The sequence below is a fragment of the Chlorocebus sabaeus genome, chromosome 16, assembly GCF_047675955.1.
Source record: "Chlorocebus sabaeus isolate Y175 chromosome 16, mChlSab1.0.hap1, whole genome shotgun sequence".
Taxonomy (NCBI): Eukaryota; Metazoa; Chordata; class Mammalia; order Primates; family Cercopithecidae; genus Chlorocebus; species Chlorocebus sabaeus.
Window position 1 is genome coordinate 34,633,959 of NC_132919.1, and position 24,887 is coordinate 34,658,845.

Consider the following 24,887-nt stretch of genomic DNA (forward strand, 5'->3'; position numbering starts at 1 on the left):
GCTATGACCTCATAACCTTTATGTCTTCATGTTCCAAACCCCCACGTCCCGTATCCCCTTGGCTGGGCAGCTGTGATACAGGTGATGAAGCTGGGCTGCTGCTTGCTCCACAGCACCATCTCCTTGGCCACTGCTGGCAGCTCCCCTAGCTGGAGTGTCTTCAAATATATGTTCTCAATATTTTTAGCAGCTTTTATTTCAATTACTCTAATGGCTTCATTACTGATTTATTTGCCACTACTCATTTTCCATTTTTCTCCCAGGTTCTCATTCACTATTGATTTAGTTAATTTGTAAAATTTCTGCCAGTTTAATTTCCTAGGATAAGGAGTATTTGAAATACCCCACAAGTCATTTTTTTGCGGGGGTATAAAATTGAAGCTAACTTATTTTTCTTTACCTTGTAAAAGCTTCTGATGGGTCATCCAGAAATGTTCTTATATAGTAAGTTACTCAAGGAGATGACTCATATGGAATTCCAACATATTGTGGGTTACCACCCCTGACCCCTTAACAATCTTTAAAATAGAAAAGGAACAATACGCTGTTGGCCTAATTAAAACTTCTCTCTTTGTGGGTAGTTGGTTACCTGAGGACACCCAGATGCCATTCGGCATGACTTTTTAATATTCACTGTTGTAAACAGCAGGCTATTTTCCTTACTTGGTTAAGTGGCTAAATTCTGGAGAGGAATTAACATATTCAAGCAGAGGCAAATATTTGATCAGCCGTGAGATATCTTGCTATAGGTATCCATGCCTGCCAATCATTTTCGTCTTCTTTTTAAAAAATAAGTTTTTCTCATTAAAATATGTAAATATTTATTACACATGATTTGAAAACTGGAAAAGTTACAAGGAAAAAAACATGTTTGGGATCCTACTGTACATATAATTCCATATCCTGTGTTTTCACAGAACATTTTGAGCATTTTTCTAAGCCTTATGCATCCTTCATAGCCATTAGGTACCATAATATTCTACTGAGTTGTTTAAGCCATTTCTGATGTTTTCTTATTATAAATATCACAGCAATCAACATTTCCACAAAACGAAGAGAAGCACAGTGCAGTTCAAGGGAGACACCAAAGTTAGAATTCAATGTGCTCAGGCTTCAAGCAAGCCCTGGGGCAGAAGTGATCCTACATGATCGGCCTCAGCATATTATTCACAAAAGCCCACTTCCTATTTTCCTGTCTGTCCAGTGGTTCTCAAGTCAGAACTTGGGTCAGTGTTACTAAGAGCTATATTCAGATCAGATAGGATAAGGCAGAGAAAACAATAAGGATCTGTACATTTTTTCTTCCTATTATAAAGCTTAGAGTTTAAATTCTCTTACCTTTGGAGAAGGGTCTTTCAACGTAAGAGTCATCAAGGACACTGATTGTGGGCTGCCAAGTTCAGGCGTATCAGGAATAAAGGCCGACCAGTAGCCATAAAGAACTTTTTTTTCTATCGATTTTATAGTAGAAAGAAAACAAACTAAGGCTCCTTGGCGAACTTTGGCTTGGTAAGACCTTTCATACCCAAGAGAAAAAAAAAGAAAAACATTTTAAAAATCTTTTTTTTTTTTTCAAAATGCAAACATGAAATGGTATTTGGTATTTATTTCCACCAATTCAAATGATACATACAAAAATTAAACATTCTAAATAATTCCTAAAGATGTCAATGTGTTATTAAAATTTTTCTTTCAAAGTACAATCAAAACATGTTAAGACAATTTGTTTCTATAACAAGTTATTAAGGCTGACAATTAAAAAACACAACTGGAGAACAAGAGGACAATATTTTGATATCAGGAAACTAGTGTTAGACATGAAACACTGCCGAGTATCCATCCATCCATTCAACGAGTATTACTGAATGACCTGTGTATGTGCCAGGCATCATGCTGAGGCTGCTAGACATAAACAAAGCCCCAGCCTTGACAAGCTAGGCAGCGAGGGACAGTTAAGGAGATAACCATAATACATCACGAATAACACTAAGACAGAAAAGGCTTCCCGGGGAATATGATTTCAGAGCCCATATCAAAGATGAGTAGTGGTTCGCAAGATGAAAAGGCAAAAAAGAATATTCTAAGGAGAGGAATGACATGTGCAATGGCAGATCAAGACAGCAAGTCATGTTCTGAATAACACTATGCCCCCAGAAATCAGGCTCTTCAAGTTAAATCACATGCAGCAGTCAAGTTTTTCAGGAAAGTTATAAACTTACATGCAACTTAGAATATAACATATAAAAATGTAACAAAATACTACTACCTCATTTTACTCTGCATGCCTCCTTCAGCATCAGAATAGTCTGACTCACTACTGCTGACCCTTTTCCAACTGGAAGAACTGAAGGGTGAGGAGACTCCATCTTTTCCTGCAGCTCCACTTCCATCTAAAGGCAAACTCTGGACACCCAGGGAGGAGGGAGACCAAGTGCTCCCTTCATGCAGGTTCACTCTGCCTGTGCCAGTGACTGAGGCTGCCTCTATTTCACCACTGGATTCCTTTTCCTCCTCCTCTCCTTGCTGGATTTTCTTTGGTTTAACTTTGGATTTTTTCTTTTTATTCTGATTTTAGGAGCAAACGAAGACATACATAATAGCTACTTCAGAATGGCTTTTCACTGAACCATTACTTCTTCATGTTAAAGTGACTAAATATGTCCCCAACATGTAGTTTAAAGAAAGAAGAAAAGAGAAAAGAAAAAAGTGGAACTTCTTTAATACCCTAGGCATCAGGCACGATGCTAAGTGCTGACTGTCTACTATAAGAAAGAAGGAATGAAATACATGAGACACAGTAAAACACGTGGCCTGGGTTTAAATTGTACTTCTCTGACTTGAGGCAAATCATTTAGCCTCTCTTGAGCTTGACCTTGCTTATCTGTAAGTATGCGGCTAATCCCACCTACCTTGCACAGGTGTTGGGAAAGTACTCAGCCTTCTCAATTGGAATTTCTCAAGAGCATTAAAGCCTAGAGAAAATGACTTGAGTGTCTATTTTATCCATTCTCCAAATAAGATACATAGCTAGTATCACTACATGCCTGCATAAAAGAGATGGTAGTCCATTACATACAATGCACATTTCAGGGCCTTGGGTCTCTGTAGAAGTAGATACTAAGTAGAAGCCAGTTTTCTTTCTTTCTTTCTCCCTGTTACTCTCTTTCTGATATCCAAGTATATCTGGAATCTCTGTCTTCCTCCACGTTCTCAAAGTCTGTGGCCTTGGGGAAGGAAGCTCCCATTACTTCTATCTTGGACTACTTATTGTGGCCCCAGACCCATACTTTTTTATTTGCTACCACAGTGATTTTTCTAAGACGCAAATCTGATAACGTCATTCCCCTATACAAGATTCTTTAATGAATCTCTATTGCCTACGAGAAAAAAACCCAAACTCCTCAGCCTCGTGTACAAGAATCTCATCATTCAGCCTCTGCTACACAATGGCTCCACTCTTTCTCCACCGCACTGAAACTCTAGTCCTGCTAGTTAACAAATGGGCAATGTATACTCTCATTCTCTATGTCTATGCGCCTTTCATTTTATCAGCATGAAACACTCATTCCTCCTTGTCAGTACTGCTACTCACTCTGAAATCTCTGTTTAGCTACCACACCTTTAAAAAGCCTCCTCTTCCTCCTCCATTTAGACTGGGTGCCCTCAACGTGTTCCCAGAGTACTCTGTGACTATTCTAATGAGAGAAACAATAATATTGCATTGTAGTTGTTTATCCATCTTTGCCTTCTCCCTCAAACTCCTAAAAGCAGCCAGTCTATATACTTAGTGCTTAGCACAGTGTCTGGAATACAGCAGACGTTGGGTAAACGCTGAGTGAGTGAATGAGTGAAATAATTTCTAATAAGAAGCATTTTGATCAGGTATGACATTTCTGGAAGTGAATCCTTGGCCATACATCTGTATGCTCCAGGTTCTCCAACCTAAGCATGAGGCAGATGGCAGCTATCGGGAAAGGCTGGGAAATGAGGTGAATGTCAGGTGTGGAGATGGCGCGCTGACTGGTAGGTGGGCTTCTAACGATCTAGAGAGGGGCTGGCAAATTATGGCCCAAAAGCCAAATCCAGCCCAACACACGGCCTGCTTCTGTAAATAAAGTTTTAGTGAAACAGTCATGCCCATTCATTTACATAGTGTCTATGGCTGCTTTTGCTCTGTTACAATAGAGTTGGCAGTTATGACAGAGACCTAAAGTATTTGCTAGCCTTGTAGAGAAAGTTTAGAAAACTTTGTTGACTCCTGGTCTTGGGCATCATGGGGATGACAATGCTTGGTTTGGGGTATAAAGTGGATGCTCATTTTTATAGCTGTCACACTGACTATACCTCTAAGAAGCATAAGATGCTTAACTGGTACTTTGAGCATCAGATGAATTTAAATTTATTATGCTAACAACCCTAAACTGAAATAAAATTCAAGGCAGGCTTTTAGGGTAGTAGTGATGCAAATCACAGAAAACACACATAGCAATCTATTAAAAATAAGCCACAACTTAAATCGAAATAAACATAAATGTACCAAAGTTGGTCGAGAAGCACTGGATTCTGATTGCTGTGGTTTGATAGGTGTTCGCCCATCATACTGAGGAAGCGGAGTTGGGTACAACACCGTGGGCATCTCTATGTTTAGTCCGGGGAGTCCGTGAAACATGAACTTCTAATAATGATGAATCAAACACACACACACACACACACATACACAAAACCAAAAAAACCATTAATCATAAAACAGAACTATTTACCATGTCTGGATCAGACCACTCACAGATTAATGTTCAAAAGACTACTAAGGAAATATAAATGAGACAGAAAATAGATACCTTGAAGGCGTAGGGCTTAAAGAAGAGCTGAAGTTTATCTGGCCTCCAGCTGGATCTGGTTTAGTCAGATCAAATCAGGTCTGGTTTTAGTTTCCTTATTTATTCATAAAATTTATCCAATTACTTTATCTGTCTATAATTTTTTTAAACCAATTTATCATTTTTATTTACCTATCTCCACCTATAGCTATCTCTCTATTTGATGTGGGAGCAAGAGACTGCCACAAGGAAAGAATTACTTCTTACTTTGCTGGCTGAAGAAGCTGGGTCCCCGGAGATGCCGGCCTGACTTTCCGACTGACTGGCACGCTCGGAAGCTGCCCACTGACACACGTCTTGGTTGGCCTGCCTACTACTTGGAGGAGAAAGCCAAGGAGAAGCACTGGCTCTTCTTGCAAGTACAAACAGGTACAATATAATCTATAATTAAATCTTCTACAGGTCATACCCCTCTACCTATTCCCTACCTAAGATTCAGAGATAATTTTAAAATGTTGATGCATTTATTAAATGGAGATTTATTATTTTCTGTTCTTAAGTGTCTTTGAATATGAACATTTTTGTCTACTTTCTCAAAATATATGTAAGAACTTTTAATACCTCAAAGTTAGCCTTAGAATAAGGATGTAAAGTGGTCCTTGTACCATGGGTTGAAACAGGAAAGACAATGATCATATGAAGACTTGCCTTACCTTTAGCACAGCTAAAAGTGCTCCAAGTTCATCAGTCTGTGTTAGTTTCATTCTCCCACCATTTAGAAGTGACTGTATACCTTTTAATGCATTTTGCAGTAACTAGGGGGAAAGGGGAGACCCAGTTAGAAGGCAGAATAAAATCTGGTTGTCCAGGAATCAACTTACTAGCACCACTTAGGAAGCAAGAGAGACAGTCTCTGGATGATGGAAAAAACCTTTAGACACACACATACACACACAGAGCAGAGATGAAGATCCAAGGAGACCTGATAAACTACCATGAATTCTTTTCTAGAAGAAAAGAATAATGAAGTGGTCTTATTGTACACATTTATAAACCCGTATGTACAAATGGTAAGAAAAAAGACAGAAGATGTTTAGCAAGAAAAATGTGATAAGGGATAAAAAAGAGATAGCACAGATCAGAATTGGGGAAGCTCTGTAACATGGCAAACCCAGCCCTCTTAAAGGAAAGGGGATGTATGTGGGAACAGATGATAAATTATAAAAACTTGGTTTCTGGAGGGCAATTCTGACCAAGACTGATTTCTTGACTCAGTAATCTCATTTCTAGAACTCTGTCCTTAAGAAATACTTCCTACATTGGGATGATGTGAACTGTAGTCTTGTTTGAAATAGTGGGAAAATTTTAAAAACTTTAGTTATGATGATTATGATAATAATTTTAAAAGAAGCTAACCCTCTGCTAAATGTAAAACTCAACAACAAGAACAGCAGACCCTTTGAATGCTTTATTTCATCTACTTCTCTTAAGAACCCCACAATGCGGTTATATCAGTCCCTTTTCAGGGAGGGATATGGAGGCTCCAAGAAGTTAACTAATTTGTCCAAGGTCTTCCAGCCATAGCAGTTAGAAAGTATGAGGTATATTAACAGGAACCGAATAGATGTCCCAGAGATATTAAGTTTTAACAAAACAAGAAAGTTACAAAACAGCATGTTAAATATGACCCCATTTAAAGTTGTAAATATGCTCATTTACATACATAAAAAAAAACTGAGAGCACATAGCACAAATCGTCTTCAGTGGCTACATCTGAGCAGGAGACTAGAAGGAACTTTATCTTAGATATATAACATTCGAAATGTGTTACTCTAAATTTAAAGGATGTTAACAAACTGTCATTTGCATCATATTTTTTAAAAAGAAATAAAATATTGTAGATATATTTGGTGAAATCTCTCTTCACTTCCATCTTAAAGATAGTCACTAGCCTGCAACTGTTGGTTTTATACTCAGAAGGAAAAAGAATAGTTTCCTCTAAAAAGCTAGAATTGTAAAATGTAGCAAATAAAAAGCTTCTTATAATTTAAACCGAAACGGTATGATTTTAGTCTTTCTAGGTTACAAACATTTCATATATGTGTATTGCTCTAGACAAAGCTAATAGTGCAAATTAAACTCATTAGTAACACTTTTCCAATCTGCTGCTAGACACATCCACGACATTCACTAGAGCAATGATAGTCCACTTACCATGCAAAATGTGATATCATCCATATCAGATGATTTTGGAGATTGTAAAATAGTCAGGAAAGCTTGGAAACAGATATTTTGGTAGGGTTCCTCCAAATATGGCTGTCCAGGCACACTAAATGTGTATAGAGAAAACAACTCAAACTCAGTCTCTTTTGAAATGAGGCTTGCAAAAGACTAATTAAAAATAGCAGTAATATGGACTATTAGAGTTAGAATATACCCTTGAATGCAACTATGCTATGAAAAGTTATTATTTTGGTTAATTAGTTACTGCTGGGGGACAGGCACAGGGCTAGAATGAGTAAGAGGAAGGGTGGATTCCATAAGGAAATGTTACAGAATTTTGTGGCAGAAAAAGTATGGAGAAAGAAAAATCTTGTTTTAGTTCTGCTGTTCAGTCCCAAGAGGGAAATAATCCAGACAGGTCCTGTCAAGCTAGAATCACACATCTGTACCTGCCTTCCTACTCACTGGACAGCACTGTGCCATGCAGAGACGAGTTCACATTTGTGCTGCTCGTTTTCAATTGCCTACTGTGAGAATCTAGGGGGAGCAGCTGGGGCTGTTTCTGTCTTCTTCAAAGAAAAGAAACTGCCCTTTACAGATACATCTCGCCAGCACTGAAATTTGCATGAATATATCCTTCTAAAAACTTAATATCCTTAGAAGTTATACCAATAGAAAACAAAATTTTGACATACTGCACATTATGTCACTATTACCACATTTTAGGAATATGGTCCTAGTCTATTTTTTCCTTCTTTACAAGCAATATTAAAGTTAACAAACAACATAAGATGATTTTATTAGTAAAGTACATGGGAAATGCAAAGTTAGCTATTTGTCTAAGTCGGCCCCGGCTTCAGGCAGAGGGAACTACCTACAAAAGGCCCAACAGAGGAACTATCTTATGATTGTTGAGAAACTTGACTGGAGCCACATACCTGAGACATAAGTTTGCCATACAATGTACTGCAGCTCTCCTGACTTCAGGATCAGACTGAGCCAAGTCACTCAACTTCATTAAGAGTCCGGTCTTGCCTAGTAGCTCTGGGAGGTACTAAGACAAGTAAGAGTCAACATAGGTCAAAGAAAAGCTTCTAGGAAAATATTATGTTTTACACAGTTTTCCTTCCTTCCTTCCCTCCCTCCCTCCCTCCCTCCCCCTCTCCTTCCCCCTCCCTCCCTCCCTTCCTCCCTCCCTTCCTTTTTCTTTCTTTCTTTTTCTTTCCTTCTCTTTCTTTTTTCTCTCTCTTTCTCTCTCTCTTTTTTTTTTAACTAAATGGCAGTTAAGCACCAAAAGACTAGCTGTTAGATAAATGTCTCAGATGGATATGCAAAGATATGCCAAAAAGCATCAATAAGGATCATTACTCCCAGCCTAGGAAGCAGCTGATGCTCTTTAGTGTGGCCGAATGGCTGATGGGTAATGATAATATTAAGAATAATGGTTACTATTTACCGAGGGCCATGAACTTGACAAGTATTGTCTCACTTCATCCTCAGAGTATCAATTTTATACATGAGGAAACAAGGCCCAGAGTGGTTAAGTAAGAATTGCTAGAGATTAGTAGCAAGATAGAAACCTGAACACAGTGTTGGCACCAGAGCCTGTGCTCCTGGCCTTTCAAAGGAAGGATAAAGCACTTTAAACTACCTTTTGACATTTTGAGCCATTGCAGTACACCAGAGCTGCCAGGGCTTGAAGAATTTCCATGTGTGTCCAGGAACTACACTGATGAATAGCCGAAATAGTATACGCCAACAGGAAATCCAAGTGCTGTTCATCCACAATTACCTAACACAACAGGAAAAGATATATTCTGATCTAAATTTTAAAAGATATTATGCTTTCATGGACATGTATGCTCACCTGAATCAAGCTGTATAAAAGACAGAGTGTGTGTCTGTCATTTATGTGTCAAAAGGATCACCTCTAAAGGGCCTGAAAGTTTGATCAACGTAGGGGCCTTCTCCCCGCCCTAAGGTCTTGCTCACTTCTTCCTCTTTAGTAAAGTAGAACTTGATAAAGTACTTGTAACTTTTCCTTGAACTAACCAGACATTGGCAGCTGTGAATACACAGATATGAGTATTTCAATGCACTGAAATTTAATTAAACTGCCTTATACATAATACACTCAACAAATACACAGTGAACCAATATAACTGCTAAACACCTACTGTATCTCTAACATGACCTAGGGAATACCCCCTGAAGACAAGGCATATCCCTGCTGTCACAGGGCTGATCATCTTGTTGGGACAGACCAGACTAATCCAAGTGTCAATTCACGGACAGTTGAGACTGTCACCAAATGCTGGAAAGCTGGTAAAGGGTGATAGGTGCCACAGGTGTTCAGGAACAGCTCCAATTGCCAGTGTTACAAAGACGATACACCTGAGAATAGGAAACATACAGGAGCTACCCCATGTTAGTTTCAACGATTCTAAACTGAAAACAGCCTTACTCCATGCAGCAGAGTTGGTTGGTTACCTACCAGCATCCATTTCTTCCTTCCCTGCTGGCAGAGTACTAATTTAATTTGGAAGTCCACCTCTCCCACATGAGACCTAAGGGTAAACGCTAATTAGTTTAAGAGAGTGGGGCAACCTGGGGCAACCTTAACCCCCAAGAAACATTTGGCAATGCCTATATACATTTTTGACTGCCACAACTGGAGAGCTGCTACTGGCGTCTAGTGGGCAGAGGGCAAGGATGCTGCTAAACATTCCACAATGTGCAAGACAGCCCCTAAAACAATGATCTGGGCCAAAATATCAGTAGTGCTGAGGCTGAGAAACCCTGATGTAGGCTAATTGTTGCTGCACATTGTAAGCATCGAGGGAGCTTAAGCCCTCCTCCAAGTGATTCTAATGTGTAGTGAAGGCTGAAACTACTGGCTGGAGCTATTAGTCTCTCCAGCAAGATACTAGGGAGTCTAGTAGAGAGTTTATGGGACACATTTCCTTACTCTTAAGTACAAGAAACACAATATAAAATACAGTTATTTAGCTTCTGCTGAACATTAATCATTTCTTTGGCAGGGGATGTCCAGAATTGGCATAGCACTGTGAGAGATGCTAGCTGAGGGTAACCCACATGCTGAGGATGGTGAAGGGAAAGATGAGCCTCTTATTATTAAGGGGCTACAGATGCCTCCCTTGGGACTTAGGACATGGAGTGATTCCTTTTTATTTTTTAAAAAGTTGTGTAGTGACTCTGGGATGGCTTTTCTGCTTCTTGCAGCCAAAAGCATCCTAATTCACATAATGCTAGTTGATATATTTTGTGCTCTTAAATATATGCACATACTCATGTGGTAACAGTCTTAAATAAATAACTGGGCTCTTTTTATCCTTCTGTCCCCTTGGTCCCAAGCTACTTCTTATATTTTAGAAGCATCAAAAGTAGACCACAAAAAATGGTAGCTTCAGGAAAGGGGAAAAATATTGGTGGGAAAGAGGTAGGGGGTTATTTCAATTTATTCTTAGATATATTTTGTTCAAATATATCTTCCATAAGAAATTATAAATTAGCCAGGTGTGGTGGTGGGCGCCTGTAGTCCCAGCTACTTAGGAGGCTGAGGCAGGAGAATGGCGTAAACCCAGGAGGTGGAGCTTGCAGTGAGCCAAGATAGCGCCACTGCACTCCAGCCTGGGCAACAGTGTGAGACTCTGTTTCAAAAAAAAAAAAAAAAGAAAGAAATTATAAGGTTGGGGGGCCTGAATTATACTGGTTAACTGAACCAAACAGAAAGGCATACTTTTAATAGACAAACTACTAGAATTCTACAGAATAATTTTTTTTTTTTTTTGGATCAGTTATATTTGCTTTAAAAGTATTCTTATTAAGGCATTTGCTTTTCCTATAGCATCTCAAAAAACAATCTATCATACCTACTACAGATGTAGTATTTCAAAGGTATCTGCATAGTCTCAAAAGTTCATGATCTGAATTCTAGAGTTACACACATGATTACCTGTAATCTGTTAAGTAAATGGTGGATAAGCTGGGACACTTTGCTGACAAGATGATTCTGGTTAAGAGGTACCAGTCGGCAAGCCTGGACAAGAAGAGCACTAACGTCCTACCAAAAAAAAGAAAACAAAGAAGAAGTAAAATACTTATTAGTCAAGTGAAGATCCTCAAAACACAGCCAAATGGGAAAACAAAAGTAAATATTCACATTCAAATGGGGAAAGAAAATGTGAGGCAGGAAGGAAAAAAATGAAGTGACAGCACAAAAATAGGATGTGCTAAAAAAGAAGGAAAAAGTCAGGCACAGTGGCTCACACCTAATCCCAGGTCTTTGGTAGGTCAAAGCGGGAGGACTGCTTGAGCCCAGGAGTCCAAGACCAGCTTGGGCAACATAGTGAGACTCCATCTCTACAGAAAAAACTTTAAAAAAAAAATTATCTGGAAATGGTGGTGTGTAGTCCTAGCTTCTTGGGAGGCTGAGGTGGGAGGACAGCTTGAGCCCAGGAGTTCAAGATCACAGTGAGCTATGATCTTGCTGCTGCGCTCTAGTCTGGATGACAGAGTGAGACCTTGTCTCTTAAAAGAAAAAAGAAAAAAAAAAAGGAAAAGAATCAACATGGTTTTGGTCAGGCTGAAGACTCTACTCTCTATATATGTAGAGACAATATAATTAAACAACCAAAGAAAGGCTTCTAGGGCGTAAAAGCACAAACTGCAAGTTAAAAATACCAAAAGGTAAGTGAACCAGATTTTCAATGTCATTGGGAAAAATCAGACCTAACACTTCTATGGATTTTATGCATAATTGAGGAATTCGCAAAAAAAAAAGAAGAGGGACCTATTTGCAAGTCACACTTTTCATTCATCCATCGATGTTTACAGAATGACAAGGTTCCGAGCACCCACAATGTGCCATAGTGTGCTAGGTCCTTGGGCTCCAAAGGTAAAAACAAACATGTTCCCGAACCTCAAAGAGCTCATAAACTAGTGACAGAAAGAAACACAACAAATAATTAAAATAAGGTGAATAAAGTGCTGAAAGAATAAAGTACAAACTCTGTCCAGAAACAGTAATTAGGGAGGCCTTGTGGAGGTGACTGTAAAGCAGAACCTGGAATGATTTGAAGGATGAGGAGAAATTTGCCAGATAGGGCATCAAAAAACACTGCAAGCAAAGTGGTCAGAGTATGCAAAAACCTGGAGGTGTGAAACACCAGTAGGTGCCTGAAGAACAGCAAGTTTTAAATGACTGCACACAGGAACAAAAGGAGTAACAGGAGAGAATGGAAAGGTATGACGTTTTGTTGCAAAAGTATCAAATTATACAAATACAGCAAAAGTCCCCGACTACTGCCTTAATCTCACTCTGCTTCCTAATGACATACACTATTATTCTGTTGTCAATTCTTTCAGACCTTTTACTTTGCATACATAAACACACATATTTTAAAATCCCTCCTCCAGCTTCATACAGATCTCATTCTGTATGAATTGTTCTGCAACTTGCTTCAACCATTTACCGATACGTATTGAAGACTTTTCCAAAGCAGATTTTAAATTTTATGATTAAATTTTTTTCCTCCTAAAGAAAAGATCATTCTGGCATCAGAGGAATGACTGGCTTGGAGAGGAGCTAGACAGGAGGCAGGAGATCAGTTAGAAGAGACCAGTGGAACAGTCCAGGCATAAGACGCCTTGCCTGAGGTCTAAGGCACTCGCTATGGGAACAGACAGGAGGGGATGAACTGAGAAATATATATGAGACACATTCTGAAATATCTGAATTGGACAGGATCTGGGATGAAGGAGGGAAGAAATAGTGTTTGTGTCTTGTGTGACTTGGTGGATGGTGCATGTGTGTTGGAAGGTGGGATGGGTTGGGGACGGGAATATGAGTTTGGAGCTAATGAATTTCATCTTTAGGAACTGTCTAGTTTGAAATGTCTGTGCAAGCAGGCAACTTGCACCACTTTCCTCTTTCCTACGTAGGGCCAGAAGGCCATGGTGTCAACAGTTCAGAGAATTCATTAATTTAAGGCCTTATGTGTGTAAGATTACTCAAAAAGACGGCAGAGGGGAGGAGTCAGTGTCTAGGAACATAAAACGTAGGGGCTTTGTGGCAGAGTTTTGTATACTGTATTTTTATGAGCTTCAGTATTTTCATCAGCAAAAAACGACCTAATACTACTCAAGTTGTAAGATTCCCACGTGGTCCGTGTACCATGTACGCAATAAACAGTACTAAGGCATTTTGTCAACAAAGTGTTCTGGGTGCATAGAGAGGGAGTGAAGGAGGGTGCGGACAGATGGAAAGGTGGTATCAGAGAGGAAACCCGAGGCATTATCAGAGAAGGAGTCGTCAAGTTGGGTTTTGAATGAGTCGAGCGTGCCAAGCACTGCAGGGTCTTCCAAATGGAGAACTAAGAATGTGCCAAGGTAGGAGGGGGCACGCCAGCCTGAAACTAAATCATCAGGCGCGAGAGTAGGAACAGCAGGGAAAGGCAGCCGGAGGCCACCAGCTGGGTTCCCGGAGGGGTGGGGCTGGGGCCAGCAGGCGCCGCACCAGCTCTCTCCCGGGCGCGCCGCCTACCTCCGGAGCCACGCCACTGCCCTCGCTGTAGTTCTCGGAGATGAGCTGATCGAAGAGCAGGTGGATTTCGGTGCGGGCGGAGCTGCTGCCATCCGGGCGAAGGGCGCAGAGCCTGGCAGACAAGCGGCGAAACGCATTGCCTCGCTCAGGGATTGCTTCCTGCGGTGCCTCCCGCGGCTGCTCGGAAGGCAAGGAGCCCGCAACTTGCACAGCAGCCATCTTTTCTATGTGTCCGGGAGGGGGGAGGTCCCAGGGAAATACTTCCGGGGCATCCTCCCGCTCTGCGCGCTATTTCCGGAAGTACTTTTTTTGGACAGGACTGGGACTCAGAGGGGTTTCCGTGACTGCGGGACGCCTCTGACTAGTACCCTACAAATGCTTGTCAGAAATTGGCTTGGAGGCCGGGCGCGGTGGCTCACGCCTGTAATCCCAGCACTTTGGGAGGCCGAGGCGGGCGGATCACGAGGTCAGGAGATGGAGACCGTCCTGGCTAACACGTTGAAACCTCGTCTGTACTAAAAATACAAAAAAAAAAAAAATTAGCCAGGCGTGGTGGCGGGCGCCTGTAGTCCCATCTGCTCGGGAGGCTGAGGGAGGCGGAGCTTGCAGTGAGCCAATATCGCGCCACTGCACTCCAGCCTGGGCGACAGAGCGAGACTCCGTCTCAAAAAAGAGAGAGAGAGGAGAGAAGAGAGAGGAAATTGGCTACAGAAAGAACTGACTTGGAGATTTTTCGCTGGCCGCTCCTTCTTGAGCCCTGACTGAAAAGTGAGTTCTCAATTTGTGCTTCCAGAAAGTTTGCCCTCCCAGAATTTGTTCCTGGACAGGGCTGAAGGTACTCTATTAAGTACTAGAGTTTCAGATTCGGGCTGGAGTTGGAGAGGTTATGCTGTGGATGGCAGTAGCAGAAACTGCTAGTTGTAAGACACCCTTCTACTCTTCTAAAATCTTGCCCCAGGCACAAAACCACCCGGAATAAAGGCTACATTCCCCAGCATTCCTTGCAGTTGGCTGTGGCTATGTGATTACAATCTGGCCAGTGGAATATAGGGCAGCTTTCCCTACTTAAGTGACAGCTGGATGCACTCTTGGTTCCTTTTTCTCCCCTTTTCCCAGTGTGAATCCTGTCATACATCATGAGGCACCTCGCCTCACTAGAAGAGTAATTTTGGAGTTCAACTGAATCATGTAAAACATAATCTGCCCAAGGGTGACCGGGTTGAGTTGAGACACCCCAAGATTTTTTGAAGTCAAGAAGCTGGAGAATACAATGGCCATTTAAAAATCTGTGATCAGTTTTCAGTCATCCAGGAAGTGGAGGCTTGGCTTTCACAGTTGGGCAGATTGGGAAAACCGTCTCTAGGGCCTTTGAGTTATGCAAATATAAAGCAAAACCTCACCCTTGGCCCTTAGGGAAAGCCTTGAAGTCACCTGAATGTATATTTTATCCTGAGAATAAAACATTTCTGTTCAGGAATGAAAACTGGGGGTATGCTTTAGCAGAGGTAGTTTTCTGAAGACTTTGGGCTTGGAGAGAGATGTTACTTTTTTTGTTTGGATTTAGATTCCATTGTGCTGGTATATTATTTCTTATTCCTGGTCTGTGTCCGTATGTGCATGGTATATGTGCATGTATGTGTGTGTATTCGTTTAAAGAAATGTATTCAAGCATTTGTTCAGAGAAGATCAGGAGCTGAAACCTAGTCGTTGGATATTTTAATCTGGGTTCCCTGAAATCAGAGCCTCAGACGACGTTGATGGGTGAGTGGTTTATCCAGGAATATACAAGGAAGGAAGGAGAATTAATACCAATATGTGCTATTGAAATGGCCGTTGCAAGGGGTGACTGATTGTTCAGTCCTCAGGAGTTTCTGAGAAGCCTTGTGAAGCTCTCAAAACCCTTCTTCTGAAGGAACAGAGAGGGGAAGCATTTATCTGTCAGCTTTTGGACTCTATTGTCAAAAGTTGCCCACAAGGCATTAATTCACTGGTGTTCCTGTGTTGAGCATGTATCTGTGCTTGGTTCCTGCAGGAGTCCTATGTTGCATAGTCAAAGAAGCCCTGAGGCAACAGTGAGGAAACTAGGGTGCATATCTGAGGCAAGGCTCTCACCAGTTAGACCTATGCTAAGCTAGTAGATGCCTGTGATAAACTACTTGCTGTACCAAAGGCTAGAATAAGAATGTAAGACCAAGAATATGTGAAGTAGTACTAAAGAGCTGTCTTACACATTGGGCTAGAAGGATGTGAGTGGTCATTTTCACAATGCAGGTGGTTCAAAAAGACTGTGGGAAGGATCTGGGTTTGGTGTGGTTGACCTTAAGTTGCAATATGGATGACCTATGTATTGTGTTATTCAGGTTGGAATGGTCCAGGAATTGTAAAATACAGTATACTGATACCGGTCTGTTGAGTTCTGGTAGAAAATACCCTTGTGAATTAGTGTGGTTCCTTTAAGGAAATGGATATCCCTACTCTGCAATGATTACCAACTAAAGGAAACATATCTCAAGCTCTGAGGAAGGTCTTGGAAGGCACCCTGCATTGGCTTGAGTTTATACAATAGCACTCCTGCTCCCATCTCCAACACTGAAACTGTGGAAACACACCATGGCAAAAGCCTTCTTCCAAGAAAATCTCCTGTCTCCTCCTCAATTCTCCACATTTTCATAGTCCTATAGTGACTGAGGGGCTTTAAGCGGTGCTAAGCACATTGTCATCGGATAATCTGGAACCTCAGTGGAATTTCACTCCTTTCGTGTTTGGAAACCTCTCAAGACTTCATTTTTATCCCTTCATGAGAGTCTGGGTCATCCTAACTCACATAGGCTTGCATACCCCCATTTCACTATAATTCACATCTTTAATTATTTCCTTCAGAAAATTTATCATAACCTGCAGTTATCTTGTTTATTTGCTTACTTTATCATCTGTTGCTTCCTCTAGAATGTTAACTCCTTGAAGGCACAGATCCTGTTTGTCTCATTCGCTGTTGTAGCCCAGGGCTAGCACAGCCCCTGGAATGTGAATGAACTCACTAACTTTTTATTCAGGGTCCCCTGTTTGCCATTGGTTGATGTGCAAATCAAGTGGGATTTTTGTGAAAATGCTTTGTAAACTATAAAGTTTTATAAGTCTTAGCATCAAATGAGGTAGATATTATTTCTCCCTTTTACAGTTGAGAAAATGGTGCCAAAGAGTATAAACGGTTGGTCAAAGCTGCACAGGCAGCAAATTGGTTGAAATCAGATTGCAGCCCAGGCTGGCTGTGATTGTGAAGAACATAGACAAGAAATTATAAACACATTGATTTTTACCTCCCACATTTTGTAATGGGGAAAACCAGAAGAGAGGAGCTTGATTTCAGTATCCAGATTACACATTGAACCAGGAGAGGCTAGGAAGGAGGATTGGCCTTGAGTTCTGTTTCAGGGTCATCAGACTATCTATTTGATTACATAGTAGTCCCCCCCTTATCGGTAGTTTTGCTTTCAGCCTTTTCAATTACCGTGGTCAATCACAGTATGAAAATATGAAATGCACTGGGCGCAGTAGCTCATACCTATAATCCCAGCACTTTGGGAGTCCGAGACCGGCTAATCATTGGAGGTCAGGAGCTCAACACCAGTCTGACCAACATGTTGTGTAGGAACCTAGTTTTTAGATTCCTTCCTGGGCAGGGGTTGTCACGAGAGACCACTCGACACGGAAGTCACAGTGGAGAGATTTATTGCTAGCGCGCTAGGGTCCCATGTCCGAGGTTGGCCACAGGACCCCGAATGCTTGTTACAGACAGTTTATAAAGGCAAAAAACCACAAAATTTTACAAAGCTTGAGGCGCAAGATGATTGGAGCAGGTTATGGCCTGAGCGAGATGTCTTACTTTAATTGGTTGGTTTGAACCTGGTTTGAACCCGCGCGGGGTATTTCCCGGACTTGTTCTTCTGTTTGAGTTCCAGGAATATGGGTGGGTGTTTTAGATAGCCACACGGACATCAGGCGGGTGCTTTAGATGGCCACCTGGTCGTTGGGTGGGTGCTTTTAGATAACCACCTGGTGTGGCTTTTCTAAGCTTCTAAGTTTCTAAGTCTCTAAGTCTCTGAGCTTCTAAGTCTATAAATTTCTAAGTCTCTAAGTTTCTAAGCTTCTAAGTTTCTAAGTCTCTAAGTTTCTAAATCTATAAGTTTAAAGGTTTCTAAGTTTCTAAATCTATTTTCATTCCCTCCTCTTTTTGTGACCAAGAGGCTCAATCTTGAGCCTCCTCTTCTGTTCTGAGGGCTTGGTACTGTTGGGTTAGGACCATAGCCTGCACAATGTTTAACTTATCTTTAATAAAGGCGAGTAAGCGGTTAAGTATACACGGCCCGAAAGTCAGGATGAGCATGAGTAGGATAAGGGGGCCTAAGATGGTGGAGACTAAGGTGCTGAACCAAGGAGACTGGTTGTACCAGCTTTTAAACCAATTTTGTTGAGACTCTCTTTCTTTTTTCTGTTTGTCTAATCTTTCTCTTAGTTTTGCCATAGAATCTTTAACCACTCCTGAATGGTCTGCGTAAAAGCAACATTGTTCTTTGAGGGCTGCACAGAGCCCGCCTTTCTTTAAGAAGACAATTTTTAGTCCTCGCCGGTTTTTTTTAATACAACTTTAGACAGAGAGGTTAGAGATTCTTTAAGTTTTGAAATAGAGTGTTCTATGGCTCTAAGGTCTTTATTTATGGCTGCCCTAAGTTGTTGCAGATGGTAGCTACCACGTACGAAAGCTGCTGTTCCGGTCCCAACCCCAGCTGCTACCCCCACTCCTAGCATTACAGCGAGGGTGAGTGAGACAGGTTTCCTTTTGGGTCTACTATAAGCTTTCTGTTCATACCGGAGGTCAAAGGAGTTTCCAGAGTGATAGTATACTCGGGGAACAACCTGTACTAACATGCAATAGTCTGTGCTGCGGTTAAACACTGCTGTGGATACACAGGGAGTGAGTCCAGTGTTGCAAGCCTACCAGTCTGTCCCGGAAGGGACCAAATAGTGATTGGAGCTAGGCACTGTCAGAGTCTTGTCACAGAGATGCTGATGGCTAGTGGGTACCTTTTCTATACAGATTCCTGACCCGGAAACTTCAGCCAGGGTCAGCTTTTTATGCTGATCCTATGCACATCCAGTAGGATTAGTGGAGTTGGTGAAATTATTAGTGGAGGCAATGCCCTCATAATAAGGGGGGGCTGTCGCTAGGCACAGCCAACAAGAGGAGGTGGATTCTGGCCTGGTCTGGTTCAAGGCAAAGTAAGAGCCCTTTTATGAGATTAAGGAGCCTGTCACCTAAGCCCGGAGAACTCAAGGGCAGGGTAGTGCCTGGAGGGGCCTCCGGCCGAGGGCCCTGAGGGGCCTCCGGCTGAGGAGGCCTTGCTTCTGGTAAAACTGGGTTTTGCCCTATTGAGACAGGAGCTGAGGCAGGGCTGACTGCTAGTCTAATTTGGATGGGGATTCTAAACAGTGGCTTTTGGTGTAAATATAGGCCCCATATTAACCCTGACATCTAGCGGCCATCAGATTTCGCCGCTTTTTTGAATTTGATGCAGACCAGATTACAATCAGCCGAATACCGGGTTCTGGTGCAGGGCTTAACAAAGGACATGGATATGTACCATGGTGTTGTGGCCTATTTTCATTCTCCATTATTACTAGTTACACAAGTCCAGCTAGCACAATACAGGGAAGTTATATCCCTGCAAGTTTGTTTTATTTCTCCTGTCCGGAATCCGGGGCAGGCATAGAACCCGTTCTGGCTTATGGACACCTTTCTAGCCTGTTTTCTCCATGCTCCCCCTTCCATGTTATCTACCCCTGCTACTTTATCTAGGTTGAGATAGAGGTCAGGGAACCAAGTTCCCACAGGGGCAATTTGTGAAGTCTCATATAAGACTTCATGGGTGTTAAAATTAGTTACTCTCCAGGTTAGGTTAAAAGGTTGGTGGGGGTTTTTGGTGTCAGCGACGCGGGGAAGGAGGGCTAGTAGTAAGTAAAGGGTTAGGTACGAGTAAGTCTTATCTTGAGGGGGTCCTCGGAGCGACGGAGTCTCCATGTCCTAGGTGGTCCGGGCGTCTCTGGAGCAGCCTTGGTGTGGGATGCGTGGATCTAAGTGGCGATTCCGTCAACCTTTATGGCTGTGGGTGTGGTCAGGAGAACAATGTAGGGTCCTTTCCACCGAGGCTCCAGTCCTTGAGAACGGTGTTGTCTAACGTAGACGGAGTCCCCCACCTGGAAGGGGTGGCTGGTCTGCGAATGTCCTGGCCGGTACAGTTCTGCCAAGGGGGCCCAGATTTGGGTCTGTACTGCTTGTAGTCCTTTTAGCCGGGCCTGTAGGTCAGTCTTAGAGTTGGAGGGAGAAAAGGAGTCAAGTAGGGTTGACAAAGGGGGAGGTCCTCCATAGAGGATTTCATATGGAGTGAGCCCAAAGCGGTTAGGCGTATTCCGGGCTCTTAATAGAGCTAGAGATAGGAGGCGTCTCCAATCTTTTAAGCCAGTCTCTAAGGTCAATTTAGTAAGGGTCTCTTTTATTGTTCTATTCATTCTTTCTACCTGTCTTGAGCTCTGGGGTCTATAAGCACAATGCAATTTCCAATTAATCCCCAGTATCCTGGCTAGCCCCTGACTTACCTGGGAAACGAAGGCCGGCCCGTTGTCTGACCTAATTACCTTGGGAAGTTCAAATCTAGGAAAGATTTCTTCCAGAATCTTCTTGGCTACTATGTGTGCCGTTTCTTGCCGGGTGGGGTAGGCTTCTAACCATCTTGAAAAGGTATCTACAAACAGTAGTAAGTACTTATACCCAGCATAGTGAGGTTTTACTTCAGTGAAGTCTACCTCCTAATAAGCCCCCGGGCGGCTGCCACAGGTTCGTATTCCTGCTGGCACTCGAGTAGCCCCAGCGTTCACCTGCTGACAGACCTTGCAGGCAGAAGTCACCTGTTCTATTAGAGTACTTGCCTTAGGAATTAGAAAGTCAGTTTTTTCAATCAACGTTTTTAACTTCCGGCTACCTAAGTGTGTCCAGGCGTGCATCTGCTGGATCATAGCCACGGCTTCTTTTTGTGGGAGGACTGTCTTCCCTTCTTTTTCCCAGTTTTTGGTGTCCTTGTTTCTTATAGCTCCTATGGCTCTTGCCTCTTCCTGATCTTCTGGGGTGTAGGTGTGTCCATCCTGGTCGGTCTTGTTGGGTTCTGAGGCTAAGGTTAGTACTTTTGCCATGGCTGCCTGCTTGGCCACTTGGTCTGCCTGTCTGTTTCCCACTGCAACTGGATCCTGTCCTTTCTGATGTCCGGGACAGTGGATTATGGCTACTTCTCGTGGGAGGAAGAGGGCTTTTAACAAGGCAATTATTTCAGCTTTGTTCTTGATTTCTTTCCCCTCTGATGTTAGGAGACCTCTTCTTTCATAAATACTTCCATGGGTATGAGCCGTTGCAAAAGCATATCGGCTATCTGTATAAATATTAGCCTTTTTCCCCTTGGACAGCTCTAGGGCCTTTGTTAGCGCTATTAGCTCAGCCTTTTGTGCAGACGTGCCAGGGGGCAGTGACTGCGCCCAAATGGTGGTGTGGCCATCTACCACTGCCGCTCCCGCCCTCCGGGTACCTGAGTCAAGATAGCTGCTGCCGTCTGTATACCATGTGTGGTCCGCGTCTGGGAGTTCTGTGTCCTTGAGGTCCTCCCGCGTTCCGTGGGTTTCTGCCAACACCTGCCGACAGTCGTGAGGGCTCAGTTGGTCTCCTGGTAGCGGCAGCAGCGTTGCAGGGTTCAGGGTGACCGGAGGGCCAAACCGGACGCGGTCTGTGTCCAATAGGAGGGCCTGGTAGTGGGTCAAGCGTGCATTGGTAATCCACCGGTCCGGGGGCTGTCGCACTATGGCCTCTAGAGCATGTGGAGTAATAACAGTCAATGGCTGCCCAAGGGTTAACTTAGCAGAGTCTTTGACTAACATGGCAGTGGCTGCCATGATGCGGAGACACGGGGGCCAACCGGCTGCTACAGGATCTAGCTTTTTAGACAGATACGCTACCGGTCTCTTCCAGGGCCCTAATTTCTGGGTTAAGACTCCTTTTGCAATTCCTTGCCTCTCATCTAAGAAGAGGGTGAAAGGTTTTGAGGTATCCGGTAACCCAAGGGCTGGGGCAGAGAGGAGTGCTTTCTTTAGAGTCTCAAAAGCCAATTGATGTTCCTCCTGCCAGGTAAAAGGGGTACTTCCCTTGGTGAGGGTATAAAGGGGGGCGGCCAGTTCAGCGAAACCGGGTATCCACAAGCGACAGAACCCAGCAGTTCCCAGGAATTCACGCACCTCTCTGGGATTCCGGGGCGGTGGAATGCGAGCCACAGTCTCTATGCGCCTAGGGGTGAGCCACCTTTTCCTCTCACTCAGTATGTACCCCAGGTAGGTTACCTTGGTCTGACAAATTTGTGCCTTCTTGGCGGATGCCCGGTATTTTTTTCTCACCCAGTTCCTGGAGTAGATGCCTAGTACCTTGCATGCAGGCTTCCTTTGTGGGGGCCGCCAGGAGGAGGTCATTTACATACTGGAGCAAGGTCACTTCTGGATGCTGGGTCCGGAAGTCAGTTAGGTCCCGGTGGAGAGCCTCATCAAAGAGAGTGGGAGAGTTCTTGAACCCTTGGGGAAGTCGGGTCCAGGTCAATTGGCCCGAAATTCTTTCTTCAGGATCTTTTTACTCAAAGGCAAAGAGTTCTTGGCTTTGGGGGGCCAAGGGTAGACAAAAGAATGCATCTTTTAATTAAGGTGCTGAGCAAGTTGTAAGGCACTCAGCTCCTGAAGTAAATGCCTGGTAGGCACACTGGTCCTTATCTACTTTAGGCCGCCTCCGCTTTTCCCCCTGTCTCCCTGGCCTTTTCTCCGTTACTACTGCCGCCAGGATTTTTGTTAAATACTTATCTCTCTTTTATCTCTTTGATCCTCTCGTTCCTCTTGTTCCTTCGCTAGCCTGGCCTTCTTTTCCTCGGGAGTGTTTTTTTTTTTTTTTTTATTATACACTTTTTTGTCTTTCTGACTAATTCCTGTAATCTATAGGTCTGGATCCCATCTAATCTTTGGAGTTTCCCTCTAATATTTAGTGCTGCTTGGTCTATGAACGACATGGCCACGGCAGCCTTATGTTCTAGAGCCTCTGGATTAAATGGGGTAAACATTCGGAACCCTTCTAGAAGTCTTTCCATAAAGGCTGCCGGGTTTTCGTCCTTTCCCTGAATTATGGTCCTTACCTTGGCCAAATTGGTGGGGTGTTTCCTTGCCCCCTTGAGACCCGCCAACAGAGCCTGGTGATAGATTCGGAGACTCTCCCTACCTGGTGCTGTCTCATAATCCCAGTCTGGGCGGGTGAGGGGAAATCCCTCGTCTATTTCGTTGGGGAGCTGGGTTGGAAGGCCTCCTGGCCCCGGCACATTTTTCCGGGCCTCCAGGAGGACTCTTTGCCTTTTTTCGGTGGTCAGAAGGACCTGCAAAAGCTGTTGACAATCATCCCAGGTAGGCTGGTGGGTGAGGAGAATGGATTCTATCAATGAGGTTAAGGCCTGAGGGTCTTGGGAAAAGGGGGGGTTGTGAGTTTTCCAATTGTAGAGGTCGGAGGCAGAAAAGGGCCAGTACTGGATCGCGCGGTTGACCGTGCGAAGGGGGAAAAGGGAAGACTGCCAGGTGGGAGTGCCATCCGGGTCTTCAGTCCGCCGTAAGCGGAGACGAGGTGTTGGTGGCGGCGCGGAACGGCGGAGGGGAGGAGGGGCGCGGGAGCGGCGGTCGGCCAGACGCCGGGCCACCACCAGGGGCGGGCTCCCCTGACCTCTCTCTCTCTTTTTTTTTTTTTTTTTTTTTTTTTTTTTTTCACTGCGCAACCCCTCCGACCTCGCCTTTTACCGCTGGAGGCACGCAAACCCCGGGAATGTGGCTGCGAGCGCGGCCGGGCGGGCCGCGGGGCGGGCTTCCGGCCCCCCTGACGCGCGGAGCGAGCGGGGAGGACGGGACGGTGGCGGCGTTCTAGGGGTTAATTTGGGCGGGGTTGGAGAGGGAGGCGAGGTCGAGGAAGGGACCGATGAAGGGGCTGGAGAAAGAGTAGGGGCCGAGGGAGTAGTGGGAGGGATTGGGGATAGGGTAAGGGACGAGGGTGAAGCGTAAGGTGGCTGAGTTCCATCAAGGAGGGTAGATTGGGACGGGGAGGGGGAATGGAAGAAGGGTTTCACCCAGGAAGGGGGGTTTCGGACCAAATCTTCCTAGGTGATTATGTAGGCCACTTGGTCCTGGTGTCCTTGTGGCCCAGGATTCATCACTTTTGCTTTAACCTGTAAGATAATGGAGAGGTCAAATGTTCCGTCCTGGGGCCACCCAACCTGGAGGGTTGGCCATTCAGACGAACAGAAAGTTTGCCATCGTCCTTTACGGACTTCCACGGAGAGATCGTGGGCTCGCGCCCGGACGTCAGGGAAGTGGGTCAAAGTCAAGGCTAAAGGAGTTGTTAGTGTCTGTCCCATAGTTTCGTCCAGAAAGTCACGCACACACAAGGACGAAATGACAACAATATACACAGTGACCAAACAAACACAGAGGAGCCGCGCGGCCAGAGAGTGGCTCCACAAGATTACAAAAGATTCAGACGGCAGGCGTAACCTGCCTACCGATTTGAGGAGGCCAACAGAGTCGTCAGCTTTCCTCCCGACAACCACCAGGGCGTCCCCCGGGGCACAAGGGGGAAGGTGCCGAACACGTCTGCCCCCCTTCCCCACTTGATTATTCAGACGGAGTACTCCTCAGAGCTAGCCGGCAAGACAAACAGAGCACAGAGTGAAACGAAAGTACCTGACAAGAGTCTGTTCGTCCGGTCAGCAGTCGGTGGCCCGGGCCAATTGTGTCTCCACTGGAGGGGTCGAGGGTCCTCGGGCGACCCCCATTCCCGGCCAACGCACCAAATGTAGGAACCTAGTTTTTAGATTCCTTCCTGGGCAGGGGTTGTCACGAGAGACCACTCGACACGGAAGTCACAGTGGAGAGATTTATTGCTAGCGCGCTAGGGTCCCATGTCCGAGGTTGGCCACAGGACCCCGAATGCTTGTTACAGACAGTTTATAAAGGCAAAAAACCACAAAATTTTACAAAGCTTGAGGCGCAAGATGATTGGAGCAGGTTATGGCCTGAGCGAGATGTCTTACTTTAATTGGTTGGTTTGAACCTGGTTTGAACCCGCGCGGGGTATTTCCCGGACTTGTTCTTCTGTTTGAGTTCCAGGAATATGGGTGGGT

General features: G+C 44.0%; 2 protein-coding genes and 1 long non-coding RNA gene across 12 annotated transcripts in view; 1 reads left to right on the forward strand and 2 right to left on the reverse strand.

The window, feature by feature from the left end:
• HEATR6 (HEAT repeat containing 6) overlaps nucleotides 1-13,850 on the reverse strand; it is a 36,518-nt gene extending 22,668 nt beyond the window's left edge. Inside the window, exons 1-9 of one of the 2 annotated variants that reach the window (XM_008011114.3) lie at nucleotides 13,606-13,850; nucleotides 11,017-11,124; nucleotides 8,692-8,832; nucleotides 7,979-8,094; nucleotides 7,032-7,146; nucleotides 5,531-5,632; nucleotides 4,538-4,675; nucleotides 2,267-2,565; nucleotides 1,339-1,516 (exon numbers count right to left, since the gene is read on the reverse strand). In XM_008011114.3, the coding sequence (XP_008009305.2) occupies nucleotides 1,339-1,516; nucleotides 2,267-2,565; nucleotides 4,538-4,675; nucleotides 5,531-5,632; nucleotides 7,032-7,146; nucleotides 7,979-8,094; nucleotides 8,692-8,832; nucleotides 11,017-11,124; nucleotides 13,606-13,824 (1,416 nt within the window). In that variant the 5' untranslated portion in view covers nucleotides 13,825-13,850. The remainder of the gene's footprint in view (nucleotides 1-1,338; nucleotides 1,517-2,266; nucleotides 2,566-4,537; nucleotides 4,676-5,530; nucleotides 5,633-7,031; nucleotides 7,147-7,978; nucleotides 8,095-8,691; nucleotides 8,833-11,016; nucleotides 11,125-13,605) is intronic. The other variant, XM_008011115.3, reaches the window with a different exon arrangement.
• LOC103242770 (uncharacterized) overlaps nucleotides 13,764-24,887 on the forward strand; it is a 98,470-nt gene continuing 87,346 nt past the window's right edge. For 3 of the 8 annotated variants that reach the window (XR_012088786.1, XR_012088791.1, XR_012088789.1), the window contains exon 1: nucleotides 13,769-14,373. This is a non-coding gene — a long non-coding RNA (uncharacterized lncRNA). Of the gene's footprint in view, nucleotides 14,374-24,887 lie in introns of all 8 variants that reach the window. The other 5 variants (XR_012088793.1, XR_012088790.1, XR_012088787.1 and 2 more) reach the window with 4 other exon arrangements.
• Nucleotides 19,593-22,443, reverse strand: LOC140708640 (uncharacterized). 2 transcript variants are annotated; one of them, XM_073004868.1, is made up of 2 exons: nucleotides 22,117-22,443; nucleotides 19,593-21,509 (listed from the first exon to the last, which is right to left on the reverse strand). In XM_073004868.1, exons 1-2 carry the CDS (start codon nucleotides 22,121-22,123, stop codon nucleotides 20,467-20,469), a joined length of 1,050 nt encoding a protein of 349 aa, XP_072860969.1. In that variant the 5' UTR covers nucleotides 22,124-22,443; the 3' UTR covers nucleotides 19,593-20,466. The 2 variants fall into 2 exon arrangements, with proteins under 2 accessions (XP_072860969.1, XP_072860967.1); XM_073004866.1 differs by having other exon boundaries at nucleotides 22,036-22,443.

Excerpts from the sequence above, each read along its gene's own strand:
- LOC140708640 (XM_073004866.1), bottom strand. The coding sequence starts at position 22,123 with ATGCAAGGTACTAGGCATCTACTCCAGGAACTGGGTGAGAAAAAAATA. Across the intron at positions 21,510-22,035 it reads CACAAATTTGTCAGACCAAG|AGGCCATAGTGCGACAGCCC; the intron begins GTAACCTACCTG and ends CACATGCTCTAG.